Source organism: Salvelinus fontinalis, chromosome 30 (assembly GCF_029448725.1).
Source record: "Salvelinus fontinalis isolate EN_2023a chromosome 30, ASM2944872v1, whole genome shotgun sequence".
Lineage (NCBI taxonomy): Eukaryota > Metazoa > Chordata > Actinopteri > Salmoniformes > Salmonidae > Salvelinus > Salvelinus fontinalis.
Window position 1 is genome coordinate 23085175 of NC_074694.1, and position 14299 is coordinate 23099473.

The following is a 14299-nucleotide window of genomic DNA, read 5'->3' on the forward strand; positions in this document are numbered from 1 at the left end:
AAGGTAAACCTTATGTTACTGTGATAACTATTGAACAAACAGTTCCCTCTGTCAGATGAGTTATCCTCATAAATATCAACGTTGGAGCTTTTTGCATCAATATTAATTACATATAGGTGGCTATGGCGGCATACCATTTTCGCATTAGGTTCACACAGTTTACAGTAGATTAGCGCCCAATTGACCTTCCTCTCTTGGCTTGTAACAGTTAGGACTCAGAGACTTTACGGACAGTGGACAATTAGATGGACCAGAAATGGGAGAACTTTGCACTTGATGAAATATGAATTAGGATTAAATACAGACCAGCACAAATCAATACTACTTATGGATACCCCCTGTTCAATTAGATAAGATCTTGGTTCACATTCACAAGGACGTTGTAAAAATCGTTTTTGTAATATCTAGAATTGTATGTGATTAGATATTATGTTATATTCTATATTACAACTGTACCATTATTACACCATTACAATATGTATGATTGTTATGCAATACACTCAATTGGATTGATTTCGAAACAATAATGATCACGTTAGTACAAATAAATGGTGGTAATGAATGTTTGTTTCCCACCAGACATTATATGCTTTGTTTCCCACCAGACATTATTCTATGTTACACATACCGGACGTTCCGATACCTTTCCGTTTCCTCGGCGAATGACGCTGACCTGAAATAATCAACGTCGTCGTACACATTTGAACAAAGGTCTTGATTTTGAGTAAGAAACGTTATAGCAGATTATAATCAAACTGAATACAGAAGCTAAAGAGATTTTGTTATTTTCAAAAACGCTTGCTAACTTGGAATAATGCTTAGCTAGCTAACATTAGCTAGGTTCACTCGCCGGAGCTTAAACAATAGGCCTCAGTTTAATTTCAGCTAATACTTTAAAATGTGTTAGTGTTACCTACTTGTTACTCACTAATCGGTGTGATAAAAAGTCACCAGTGTTTAAACGGCACAACGTGAAATCATGTGGCAATGTGATCTTATCGGTTCTAGGCCTAGCTTGCTAGTACTACTAGCGGCTAGTTAGCAACCAGGATTTCTAGGGGTATGTTTTTTTTTCTGATAACGATTTCATTGCATCCGCCGTGGAGCCCAGTTTCATAATATTACCATTATTTCCCAGCTGCTTGCCGTCGTTTAAGTAATCACGAAAAAACAGTCCTTATTTTAGAGCATTTTCACCCTCCTATTAGTTACATTGAGCACCAACTCGCCTTCCGAACGTTCTATTCCCAGTTTAGTGTTCTACGTCACAATGCCTGATTCGCTATTGTTGGCAATGAGACCGCTCACGTTTATAGTTCAAATGTAAACAACAAAAAATGACTAACTCTCGAGGTCGTCCCATTGTTTCCTATATGGGAAATATAGGCATGTCTGTCTAATTCGCCAAATATCTCGCAATGTGTATATTTGGATTGTTTTCAAATTTTAATCTCGAATCTCTTTCTAATTATGTAAATTTGGGCAGCGAGCTCGGTTGTCATCGATCACTAGACCAGAAATAGTCAGTTTTCATTTTTTCCCTACTTTCTCATTAGGCAGACACAAGCAGTTGACACCATCGAAGTGCGGATGTTTACTTTCTACACAAGCTGTTTTTTTCCTGTTTCGTCCGACGAACATATTGTAGTGCTAAAATAAAAAGGGATACATTTTGTGCCATTTAGGCGAAATAAAATTATAAGCATCACTCTCTTCAAAACAGGCTCTGCGAACGTTCGATTCCTTTCATTTGCTATGGGCTCGCGCTAGTGTTCCATCTTAGCCAACGTTCTTTTGCCGTTTTTCAGCCTTGGGTAAATTTTGGCTCGTTCTATTGTCCAGCCTAATGTTAATACAAAAGCAGTCTCAATGACTTAACAAGCTAACTAACTTTCCTAAATGTTCAGAAAACGTATATATTTTTGGAATATAACGTTAACTAATCTTGAAATGGGCATTCTCATTGACTAAACAACCAAAAACACAAGTTGATATTTCGTAATGAACCAGAAAATTAATAGTTAACGTTAGTTATTTCTAGTTCAGCCTCACTAATCCTGCTTTGGTCTGTAAACCTATTGCCAGGTTTGCCGGCTTCGTGACCTAGCTAATAGCACTAGCTTGGTGATTAGGTTTGCCTCTTCCATTGAAATGTTCGTAACTATCTTGCTTGGTTGTCCTTATTATGCCGTTGGAAATTTCAGACAATATCCACAGGAAAGTTATTACATCGACTTCAAAACGTGTGTCTGTGCGTGGCTCTGACTGTTTGTTGATCACATGTGCATTTAGCACATGGGGATGTGTGAAACCCATAAAGTGTCGTCAGCACAGCTTGAAGTGTATCCACTTGCGCTGCGGAATAGCTAGCTTTTCGGGTGCGGGACTTGTAAGAAGCTTCTGGAGGGTGGTCACCTGTGCTATCAAGGCAGAGTTCCTGGGTCCGAGTTTGATGTGAGCCAACTAAGGAGGAAGCTGTACTTTCAGCAAGCAGCGTGACATCCGTTACACCCCCACAATGTAGGCGAAATACATGTAATGTATGCGTACTAGTAGAGCGCATGCAGGGGTTTACATTTTTTTTTTCTCCTGCATGTCAGGTGATATAAATCACAATGGCAGTAAAAGTTTAATAATACTTTCCTGTGGATATTTTGTGTTACATTTCCAACGACATAATGCCAGATGGACAGCCGGCAGAGTATGTTCAAATGACAGTTTATTCAACATTCTGGCTATACAATACACTTTATGAATATTTCCCGACATAATCAGCAAGCTATTGCTAAAAGGTCAGTACACCAGCAATTGCCAGGTAACATTGGCCAACTAATAGCTACATGCACTGAAATTATTTTCCTTCCTTGTGTAGACTTTTGCCTGAAGATGACAGACCGCTACAACATTCACAGCCAGTTGGAGCATCTTCAATCTAAATACATTGGAACAGGCCATGCGGACACCAGCAAGTGGGAATGGTTGGTGAACCAACATCGGGACTCGTACTGTTCATATATGGGTCACTTTGACCTGCTGAATTACTTCTCTGTTGCTGAGAACGAGAGCAAAGCCCGCGTGCGCTTCAATCTCATGGAGAAGATGCTGCAGCCCTGTGGCCCACCTTCGGACAAACCTGACGATGCTTAGTCTAAGGAGTTCAACTGGCAGGATGTAGAAAATGTCGTTTTTACTGTTTGGCTATCCATCGTGTTGATAAGAAGTAATGTTTGAGTTGCATGAAATGGAAGCAATGTTGACAAACAATGCATCCGTTTTCCTTTTTCCCCCACCCATTTGATATTTGCCTTGAAAATAAACATTGAAAAGAAGTGGTTGTGGTCAGGTGTTATTTGTTTTCAAAGAATTGTCCACTTGCCCGACTGCCATCTTGTCATTACAAATGCCAGTGAGCATTGAGAATGATAATTGTAAAACGTTCTGCATATTGCACCCCTATAAGAGCTTGTTGTCAATCACTTCAACAGTTATCTAAACATTACTCTTAATGATTTTGATTAAATGAATTCCCAGAACTGGATAGTGATGAGTGCAGACCTGGGTGGAATACGTCAATACTTGGTGAGCATTATTTATCTTGCCTGGCATGAGGAGTTTGGGATTATTTGAGTTTATTTGCAATTTGAAAAAGTACATATACAGACAGGACATGCATTTAAAAAAAAAATGCTGTCAAGCATAAGAAAAAGTCAATGAGTTACTTCCATTGTGTTCCTTTTGGCAAGATTAAGGCAGGTGTCTTAAAGTGCGTGGTTGAATAATTATATAATCACAGACAAGTGGTCCTACGAAAGTCAGACTTGTTACTGAGCTGCCATGAGCCTATGGTTCAGTCATCAGCCAGTTTTTGATATTCTTTTTAAAATAATGCTTTATTGCTTTGAGTTGTGGTTGTGTTCCCCTCCACTGAGCGGGTATACAGGAAGGAGTTTGAAACAATATCAGAGTCTCTGGCACTGGTATTAGACAGGTGAACATCTCTAATATAATAATTAGATAGGTAGGTACCTGGGGGTGGAGTCAGTAATTCTGTGGACCAGACCCAGTTGAATTTGTAGAACCATTTCCTCCAGGGACATAGGCATGAGTGGACACAAGCCCATGCAATCAGATTGAGCAAAAACAAAACATGTATACATTATTTTTAAAAATACTCCCTGTTTACTGGGCTCTCAGTTTGAGGGGAACATATGGAGGTACATGGCCCAGATTTAAACAGTCCTAGTTACACACAAGATGCCAGTGGTTTGGCTTCAGTATTGTATAGGCCTACACGGGGGACAATTTGTCTTAGTTTCTCTATGTAGGCCGTGGTCACAATGTAGAAAATTCACCCTGTTTATTCTTGAGTGTTCCATTTCAGCTATTGTCCATTGAACTGGCCCTGTAATGGTTATGTTGGCCTTGGTTCTGATTGAAAAGATGCACCCCATTATCTTGTCCACCCACACACAATAAGCCTTATCATTCAAACGCCCATACAGAACCATTACTTTGACTACTTGTGCCTATGACAGAAGTAGAAAAACATTTCATTATGTGAGTGGAAGAGAGGACATGATGATTCAACGTTGAATAGAGAGCGAGCGAGAGATTACGTCATTGTGCCCACACTGCTGGGGAAGTCTCCTGTGAAGTGTGTGCGCGTCCGCGTGTGTGTGAGTCAGTCAATTGGCAGGAACATCACCTAGCCGGGGTAAATCCTCACCGGCTGTCCCCACAGTTTGAATCATGGATGTGGCAATGCTATTTCTGCTGTGTCAGGGCTGAGGAAATTGGGAAGCTGCATAATTTTCTCTCCCACTGTCCCATGGCCAGATTTATTATTGTTAATGTTTTCCATTTTCCCAAGCTTGGAAAGATGTATGCAATAAAGCAAAGTAAATAGTGGAAGCAAGATCATGCGATATCACTATAAACTATTCTTCAATAAATCAAATAAAGTTGTATTTGTCACATGTGCCGAATACAACAAAATGCTTACTTACAAGCCCTTAACCAACAATGCAGAAGTAAAAAAAAGAATTAAAGAGCAGCAGTAAAATAACAGTAGCGAGGCTATATACAGTGGGTACTGGTTAGTCGAGGTAATTGAGTTAATATGTACTCTAGGTAGAGTTAAAGTGGCAATGCATAGATAATAAACATAGTGGCAGCAGCGTAAAGGTGTGGGGGGGACAATGCAAATAGTCTGGGTAGCCATTTGATTAGCTGTTCAGGAGTCTTATGGCTTGGTGGTAGAAGCTGTTAAGAAGCATTTTGGACCTAGACTTGTAGCCTCTGGTACAGGTTGGCGTGAGTTAGCAGAGAGAACAGTCTATGACTAGGGTGGCTTAGGGCCTTCCTCTGACACCGCCTAGTATAGAGGTCCTGAATGGCAGGAAGCTTGGCCCTAGTGATGTACTAGGCCGTACGCACTTACCCTCTGTAGTGCCTTGCGGTCGGAGGCCGAGCAGTTGTTATACCAGGAAGTGATGCAACCAGTCAGGATGCTCTCGATGGTGCAGCTGTAGAACTTTTTGATGATCTGAGGACCCATGCCAAATCTTTTCAGTCTCCTGAGGGGGAATAGGCTTTGTCGTGCCCTCTTCACAACTGTCTTGGTGTGTTTGGACCATGAAAGTTTGGTGATGTGGACACCAAGGAACTTGCAGCTCTCAACCTGCTCCACTACAGCCCCGTCGATGAGAATGGGGGCGTGCTCAGTCCTCCTTTTCTTGTTGTCCACAATCATCATCTCTGTCTTGATCATGTTGAGGTAGAGGTTGTTAACCTGGCACCACACGGCCAGGTCTTTGACGACCTCCCCTATAGGCTGTCTCTTTGTTGTCGGTAATCATGCCTACCACTGTTGCGGTAGGCAAACTTAATGATGGAGTTGTGCCAGGCCATGCAGTCATGAGTGAACAGGGAGTACAGGAGGGGACTGAACACGCACCCCTGATGGGGCCCCTGTGTTGAAGATCAGATGTTGTTACCTACCCTTACCACCAGGAAGTCCAGGATCCAGTTGCAGAGGGAGTTGTTTAGTCGCAGGGTTCTTAGCTTAGTGATGAGCTTTGATGGCACTATGGTGTTGAACGCTGAGCTGTAGTTAATTAATAGCATTCTTACATAGGTGTTCCCTTTGTCCAGGTGGGAAAGGGCAGTGTGGAGTGCAATAGAGATTGCATCATCTGTGGATCTTTTGGGGCGGTATTTAAATTGGAGTGGGTCTAGGGATTCTGGGATAATGGTTTTGATGTGAGCCATGACCAGCCTTTCAAAGCACTTCATGGCTACAGACGTGAGTGCTATGGGTCGGTAGTCATTTAGGCAGGTTACCTTAGTGTTCTTGGGCACAGGGACTATGGTGGTCTGATTGAAACATGTTGGTATTACAGACATCAATCAGGGACAGGTTGAAAATGTCAGTAAAGACCCTTGCCAGTTGGTCAGCACATGCTCGGAGTACACATCCTGGTAATCTGTTTGGCCCTGTAGCCTTGTGTATGTTGACCTTTGGCCCTGTAGCCTTGTGCATGTTGACCTGTTTAAAGGTCTTACTGACATCTGCGACGGAGAGCGTGATCACACAGTCGTCTGGAACAGCTGATGCTCTTACGCATGCTTCAGTGTTGCTTGCCTCAAAGCAAGCATAGAATTTATTTATCTCGTGTCACTGGGAAGCTCGCGGCTGTGCTTCCCTTTGTAGCCTGTAATAGTTTGCAAGCGTCGGAGTCGGTGTAGCACGATTCAATCGTAGTCCTGTATTGAAAGTCATTGTTACCTGTAATATCTAGGTCTCTATGGGTCTTCCTATAAATAATGGGGCCAATGTGTGACATTGTGGATGTGATGTTTTTTAAACAAAAATAAAATGGATTTTTATGCAGTTTCACATGTACTTAGAGGAAAATGCAAAATTGGCCTGTAACTCCACTTACAACAACATAGGACTATACAAACTTTCAGAAACCATGTAAGGGAAGCTCCTCTGTGTGCTCGTCATCCACACCAGGGTCTGACCTGACTGTCGTTCAGCATAATAACCGCACGTGGTTTGACCACAACAGATTAGCGCAACAACACCAGTCAATTGAAGCGGTGGGAAACAAGCGAGTGGCCACATCTCACAAAAACGGATCAAAAATGAAATTACGGATAATTATAAGGGAGCAGAACTTAGACATTGGCTAGAATAATTACAAGGACTTTTCAAGCACCAAATTGAGGAAATGTCTGAATTCCAAGGTAGGCCTATTCCAGTACTTGAATTTCTGAGCTTCAAATTAAATTTGGCTACTACAAACCCCTTTGCAGTGTAACATGGAAGCCAAAATGTATTTGTCATGTTTCATTACCAGATCATATTACGAAGAAGGCCACTAGGCAATGCCATTTGTCATTATATCCAGAACAGTGGGGATTTTAGCATGTAAATCTTGGTGAGGCAAACTCCCCCACATTTTTTTCATGTATGCCACCAAAGCCACAATGTAACGGCTTTCGTCCTCTTCGTCTGAAGAGGAGTAGGAAATATCGGACCAATGTGCAGCGTGGTACGTATCCATAATATATTTTAATAGAATGAATACAAAATACAAAAAGAACAAGAGAATCAAAATGAAAACCAAAACAGTCCCGAATGGTGAAAACACTGAAACGGAAACAACCACCCACAACACACAATGGAAAACAGGCTACCTAAATATGGCTCCCAATCAGAGACAACGATAAACAGCTGCCTCTGATTGGGAACCACGCCAGGCCAAACACATAGAAAACAAACAACCTAGAAAAAAGAACATAGACTTCCCACCCCAACTCACGCCCTGACCAACCTAACACAAAGACATAAAAAAGGAACTAAGGTCAGAACGTGACACACAACACTAAACAATACATTAAATGCACTATAATGGTGACAAACGGTGCCCACAAACTGTTAGGGCCTACATAAAGCTGTCCTAACAGCAAAGTTTTCTTTCCAGCACCATGGAGTAAATCCTTACCACTGCTACACCTGGCTATCAGCGGAGCCTTGTCTGGGAGCGAAACAGTTTATTCAACCTTATTTACTGCCTTTAAAAAAACCATGGCTGATTTGCTTAAACATATGTGGTTTCTACTGACAATTGAGATGTACAAACTATGGCATAAGTGGATGACGAGTGGATGAGAAAATCCGTTATTTCGATTAAGACATTAATGAGCAATCTAGGATGGACGTAGTCAATATAACTATTTGTTCAGCACTTTTGAAATGTACAGCGACAGAATTCAGAACATGGGCCGTTCTTACAGTTTTTTCCCTCTACACCAAGTCAGAACCGTAGGCTAAATTATGAGGGGGAAAGGGACCAAATTATTAGGGTGAGGCACATGGGCTACTAACAGCTTACTACAACTACATAAACTTAGTATTACTTTCTTAGCTACAGTATACATATCTCCCTGGCATATTACGTAATTTATACAGCAATATACAATACATTTTTGGACTCACTTTGTTGTGCTGTGCTCACTTGAACAGGAAGGTGGTCCTTGTGGGCACATTTTGTCAGCAAACTTTGTCATAAAAGTCTGGTATTCTCTGGATTTATGGTGCATTCAAACCAACTGGGAACTTGGGCAAAAAAACAAGGTTGATCATAATGTCAGTTATCTTCAGGTTGGAGCTCTAGAAAGAGGCAGAGTTTCCGAGTTGGATGACCATTCAAAACATATTTTCCCAGTCAGAGCTTGTTTTTTCCCCCCCAGAGTTCCTTGATTAAAACCTGCTCAGGACCTCAGACACCTTCCAACAGGACAACAACCCTAATTACACAGCCAAGACAACGCAGGAGTGGCTTCGGAACAAGTCTCTGAATGTGCTTGAGTGGCCCAGCCAGAGCCTGGGCTTGAACCTGATCAAACATCTCTGGAGAGACCTGAAAATAGCTGTGCAGATATGCACCCCTCCAACCTGACAGAGCTTGAGAGGATCTGCAGAAAGGAATGGCAGAAACTCCCCAAATACAGGTGTGCCAAGCTTGTAGCTTCATACCCAAGAAAACTCAAGGCTGTAATCACAGCCAAAGGTGCTTCAACAAAGTACTGAGTAAAGGGTCTGAACATTTATGTTAATGTCATATTTCAGTACATTTTTTAATATTTGTTTTGCAAAAATTCTAAACCATTTTTGCTTTGTCATTATGGGTTATTGTGTGTAGATTAATGAGGGGCATAAACATATGTAATACATTTTAGAATAAGTCTGTAATGTAACCAAATGTAGAAAAAGTCAATGGGTCTGAATACTTTCCGAATGTACTGTATCAAGTAATGGAATTGCAAATACATCACCCCCATATGTATTTGAACAGTGATGCTAAAATTCAAAATGTGGCTCTATACTCCAGTATTTTGGATTTGAGATCCATGTTTCATATGAGGTGACAGTACAGGATGTCACCTTTTTTAAGGGTATTTTAATACCGTTTAGAAATGAAAGTACTTTATGTATCTAGTTGTCCCCCCCAGTTGAAGAAGTCATAATTCCTTATACACAATGACTACATCAAGCTTGTGTGACCAACTCGTTTGTATAGTCACAAGCCTGTAGTCATTGTGTGCAAGGAATGTGGGACTACTCTAAGTGAATTTGTCCAAATACTTATGAGTTCTTTAAAAGGTGGGACTAGATACATAAAGTGCTTTCATTTCTAAATGATGACTAGATGGAGCTCTATTCCACATCAAGTAACTCAGTCAAGCAGTAAAATCGAATTTAAAAAAAGATAAAACTGCACGTTATGGAACAGCGCAGACTGTGAAGAGACATGCACACACACACAGCTTTGCAAACACATGCTAACACCTGCAATCTACACACACTATTTTTTTAAAATGTTGCTGTATTATTGATTTTGTACTGTAGATGTGTTATGGTAGAGTAGTAATATAGTAGTGTAATAATGTGTTGTGTTATGTATTGTTTTAGAGTATGTAATTGTTTATAGACCCAAGGAAAAGTAGCTGGTGCCTTGTGGCAGCTAATGGGGATCCAGAATAAAATACAAATACAAAAAAACATGAAAATACCCTCAAATAACAGCTGACATTCTATACTGTTGCCTAATATGAAATCTATCAAATCTAAAATGGAGTACTGTATAGAGCCATATATATATATATATATATATATATATATATATATATATATATATATAATTTTATTTAAAAAAAAATGTCTTCACTGTCCAAATACGTATGGATAATAATAATAATAATATATTAATACAATCTTATTTAATTTATGGCCCTTGGACCTGGACTCATAGTGATGCACAGAGTGGATGTTCATAGATGTAACAGGATATATACTTTTCAATTGAGTAAAGATGTGTGTGTATTCTTCTACATATTAATCTGTAGTTAACGCCCACAGGATGGAAACATTCATTTACACTAATTCACAGTGATGACTCGGATATAACCCTGAGTGATTTGCCTGTGTCTTGTCTCCAGGTCACAAAAGCTAACATGATGGTGTCTGTAATTAAACTGCTGGGTCTTATGTTGACATTGTCAATTAATTGTCTGTTTAAATGGATTGAATGCATTGTGTCATGAACTTCTGTGCAATGTATTCATTCATTTAACCATTAAAACCACATCTGAGCCGTATTGTGCTGGCTCAGATATTTACTTTCATATATTTCTTTAGATACAGTGAGTTAAAAAAGTATTGGGACAGTGACACATTTTTTGTTGTTTTGGCTCTGTACTCCAGCACTTTGGATTTGAAAAGATACAATGACTATGAGGTTAAAGTGTAGACTGTCAGCTTTAATGTGAAGGTATTTTCATCCATATTGGGTGAAAGAGTTGGGACATTGCTTACATCCGCTATGACAGGCTCATTTTCCACCCTCCCTCCCAAAAGCCTGGAAGGGATGAGAGCCAAGCCTATGGGTTCGTTGGTTCAACCCCGCAGCGCACACACACACACACACATACACACACTAACTGATTATGGACTGCTGAATGTATATCTTTTTTTCTTGCTTTGTTTGATCTTTTCCATATGTCTATCTCTGATACACTACACAGGAAAGGGCTGAAAATAGCCCATATTGATATATGTAGCCTTAGAAATAAGATTAATGAAATCAGTAATTTGCTAACATCAGATAACATTCATATATTAGCAATTTCTTTCATATTATGATACAGCAGTAGCAATACAAGGTTATACAATCTATAGAATAAACGGGAATCTGTATGGGGGAGGTGTTGCTGTATATATTCAGACCATATCCCTGTAATGCTTAAAGAAGATCTTATGTCAAGTGTTATTGAAGTGTTGTGGTTGCAGGTTCACTTGGCACATCTAAAGCCTTTTCTTTTGGGGTGTTGCTATAGGCCCCAAGTGATAAGTCAGTATCTAAATAATATGTGTGAAATGCTTGATAGTGTATGTGATGTAAACCCAGAGGTCTACTTTTTTGGGGACCTGAATATTGACTCGTCTTCATCAACCTGCCTGTAATCAAGTGCCTAAAATCTGGTTCAGGTTAATAATCAACCTACCAGGGTGTTTACAAACATTACAGGAACAAGATCTTGCACATGTATTGATCACATTTTTACTAATACTGTGGAAAAGCATTTCAATTTAGAATTATGTAAAGTTAGTTTGGGAGAGTTGGAAAAATTATTTATCGATCAATAATGACGAACCTATTGGCATTGACAACTTAGATGGAAAGCTACTGTAGATGGTAGCTGACACTATAGCTACTCCTATCTGTCAAATTATCTTTAATCTGAGCCAAGAGGAAAGTCTTTGTCCTCAGGGCTGGAGAGAAGCCAAAGTCATTCCGCTACCTAAGAAGCGGCCTTTACTGGTTCTAACAGCAGACCCTATCAGCTTGCTGCCAGCTCTTAGCAAACTGTTGACTTTTTGTTATTGTTGAACAAATACAATGCTATTTCTCTGTAAATAAATGAACAGACTTTCAGCATGCTTATGTTCCTCAATGACATAAATGACCGATGATTGCTTGAAAGAAATTGATAAGAAGATTTAGGGAGCTGTACTGTTGGATTTCAGTGCAGCCTTTGATATTATTGACAATAACTTGTTGAGAAAACGTTATGTGTTATGGCTTTTCAACCTCTGCCACATTGTGGATTCAGAGCGACACAAGAAGCACTTTAATCTCACTGTAGCTCTCTGTTCTCTAAACTCATTAGGAAGTAATAGAAAACATTCAAATGGGTAAATCCCAGGTTCACAAAGAGGAACATCCATCTGGGAGAAAAACGGATTGAACACTGCCTTTTGTGAATTATCTATAGATCACGATGGAATACAAACCTAGGCAGTGTACCAGATGGGGTAAGTCATCCTGCTAGTGAAATCACATTTTCCAGGTGCATGACATCTACAAGACAGACTGAGGGCAGATTGAGCGAACGTATCATCATTTAGACAGAGCCTTAGCTAGGATGAGCCGCTTCCCGTAACCCGTTCACAGAGTCACTTTCATTACACACATGCCGCCGAAGCCTCTACAGATAGCTGGCAGGCTGGTATGGCAGATGAGCTGTGAAAATTGGGTTATCAATTTATCCTTTAATGTACTTTGGTAGCAGTCTGTGACTAATTAAAGTGACATGCAGTCTGCGAGGAGCACAAAGAGGACATGTGGTTCATTTAGCAACCTTTAAAAAGCATTTACCTGCCACAATACAGTAACTTAAACTTGTATAGTGGTATTTAGTAGGGGAACAATACTTGATTTATCGTGAAAGCCATTTGCAACCTGTTCAGAGCAGTATATCACAACCCTCACAATAGGTTCAGCTATCCTGGTCTGAAATTACATTGCTACCAACAACATCTATTAATATTCAAGTTGGATTTGTATCGACTGATTTTAATTTCTCCTTAAATTATGTATTTTTCCATTTGATTCATTTCACTTCATTGCAGTCGTTCATTTAATTAAAAGGTCACTTGATAATGGGAAAGCACAGAAATTATTTTCATGGCAGTGCTGAGGGATTTGTCATACATTGGTGTGTACACTGATTGTCCAAAACATTAGGAACACCTGCTCTTTCCATGACATAGACTGACCAGTTGAAAGCTATGATCCCTTATTGATGTAACTTGTTAAATCCAATTCAATCAGTGCAGAAGAAGGGGAGGAGACAGGTTAAAGAAGGATTCTTAACCCTTGAGACAATTGAAACATGGATGTAACGCCTGGCTTTATCAACTTCAATTAGAGTGGGACGCATTGCATTTGTATAACTATTAGTCAACGTATGTGGACTGTATACCAGAAAATCCGGAATATTCCAACCAGGATTTCTGTAAAACCTGAGATTTTTGGGAAAGTTACCAGAATTTTGCAACCCTAGGTCTGTGATATATAATTATGAGTTATAATAATAGCTACACTGTGTTCCAGATATGATTATAAGAGCGTTAAATGACCACGAAACACTAAACGTCAAGGTCAATGCATAGTCTAGGTCTAGGAGGTCAATTAAAACTTTCTATAGTTGTGAAATAATTCTTACAATACATCAAATTATCAAGCCAGGACACCATTTTTTGATATATTTCATTTCACTTGATCTCCACCTGAACAAACTGTGGACATTTCAGGAGCAGGGGAGTAAACAAGACTTTAGAAAAACACTGTAAATATCATTTAAATCTTCTATTACAGACCTGGCACCTCTGATGATAGAAGGCTATGCTGTTTTGAGTTTCAATATTTCAAGGTGAGGGTGTACAACATGTTGTGTCCCTTACTGGCTAGACTGCTCCATTGATTACAGTATACTCATCAGTATGACATCATCCCACACAGCGGGGCAACTTTCTATATTTTTTTATTTAACCTTTAATAACTAGGCAACTTGCTGCTTAAAGATGTCAATAACGAATCTGCCAAGTCTGCCACTCCTTTTTCAAAGGACGAGATCCCCAAAATATACTCATCACTAGCCCTGTTTAAACCTAGTTCTTACATGTGTCCTTCATCCAGATATTGTGCTGATCATGTCAGTTTACACTTATAAGATCTGAACACAATAAGTATTTTAAATTGTCTACACCTGTCTAAATATATGGGCACAATCAGAATGTGGACAAGATTAGGACAAAGGACACATGTTAGCACCAGGTATAAACAGGGCTAGTGACTGATCAATCTACCTTAGCCGCCCCATTATTTTCCTACCTTCAAGCCCTACCCCCTTCTCTTTGTTTCATGTTTCTTCCTGTTGTTAGTCT

The 14299-nt window shown here is 39.8% G+C and overlaps 1 protein-coding gene across 1 annotated transcript; it reads left to right on the forward strand.

The window, feature by feature from the left end:
* Positions 1-612: 612 nt before the first annotated feature.
* Positions 613-3329, forward strand: sf3b5 (splicing factor 3b, subunit 5). The gene is made up of 2 exons (XM_055890065.1): positions 613-724; positions 2873-3329. Exon 2 carries the CDS (start codon positions 2887-2889, stop codon positions 3145-3147), a length of 261 nt encoding a protein of 86 aa, XP_055746040.1. The 5' UTR covers positions 613-724; positions 2873-2886; the 3' UTR covers positions 3148-3329.
* Positions 3330-14299: the final 10970 nt, after the last annotated feature.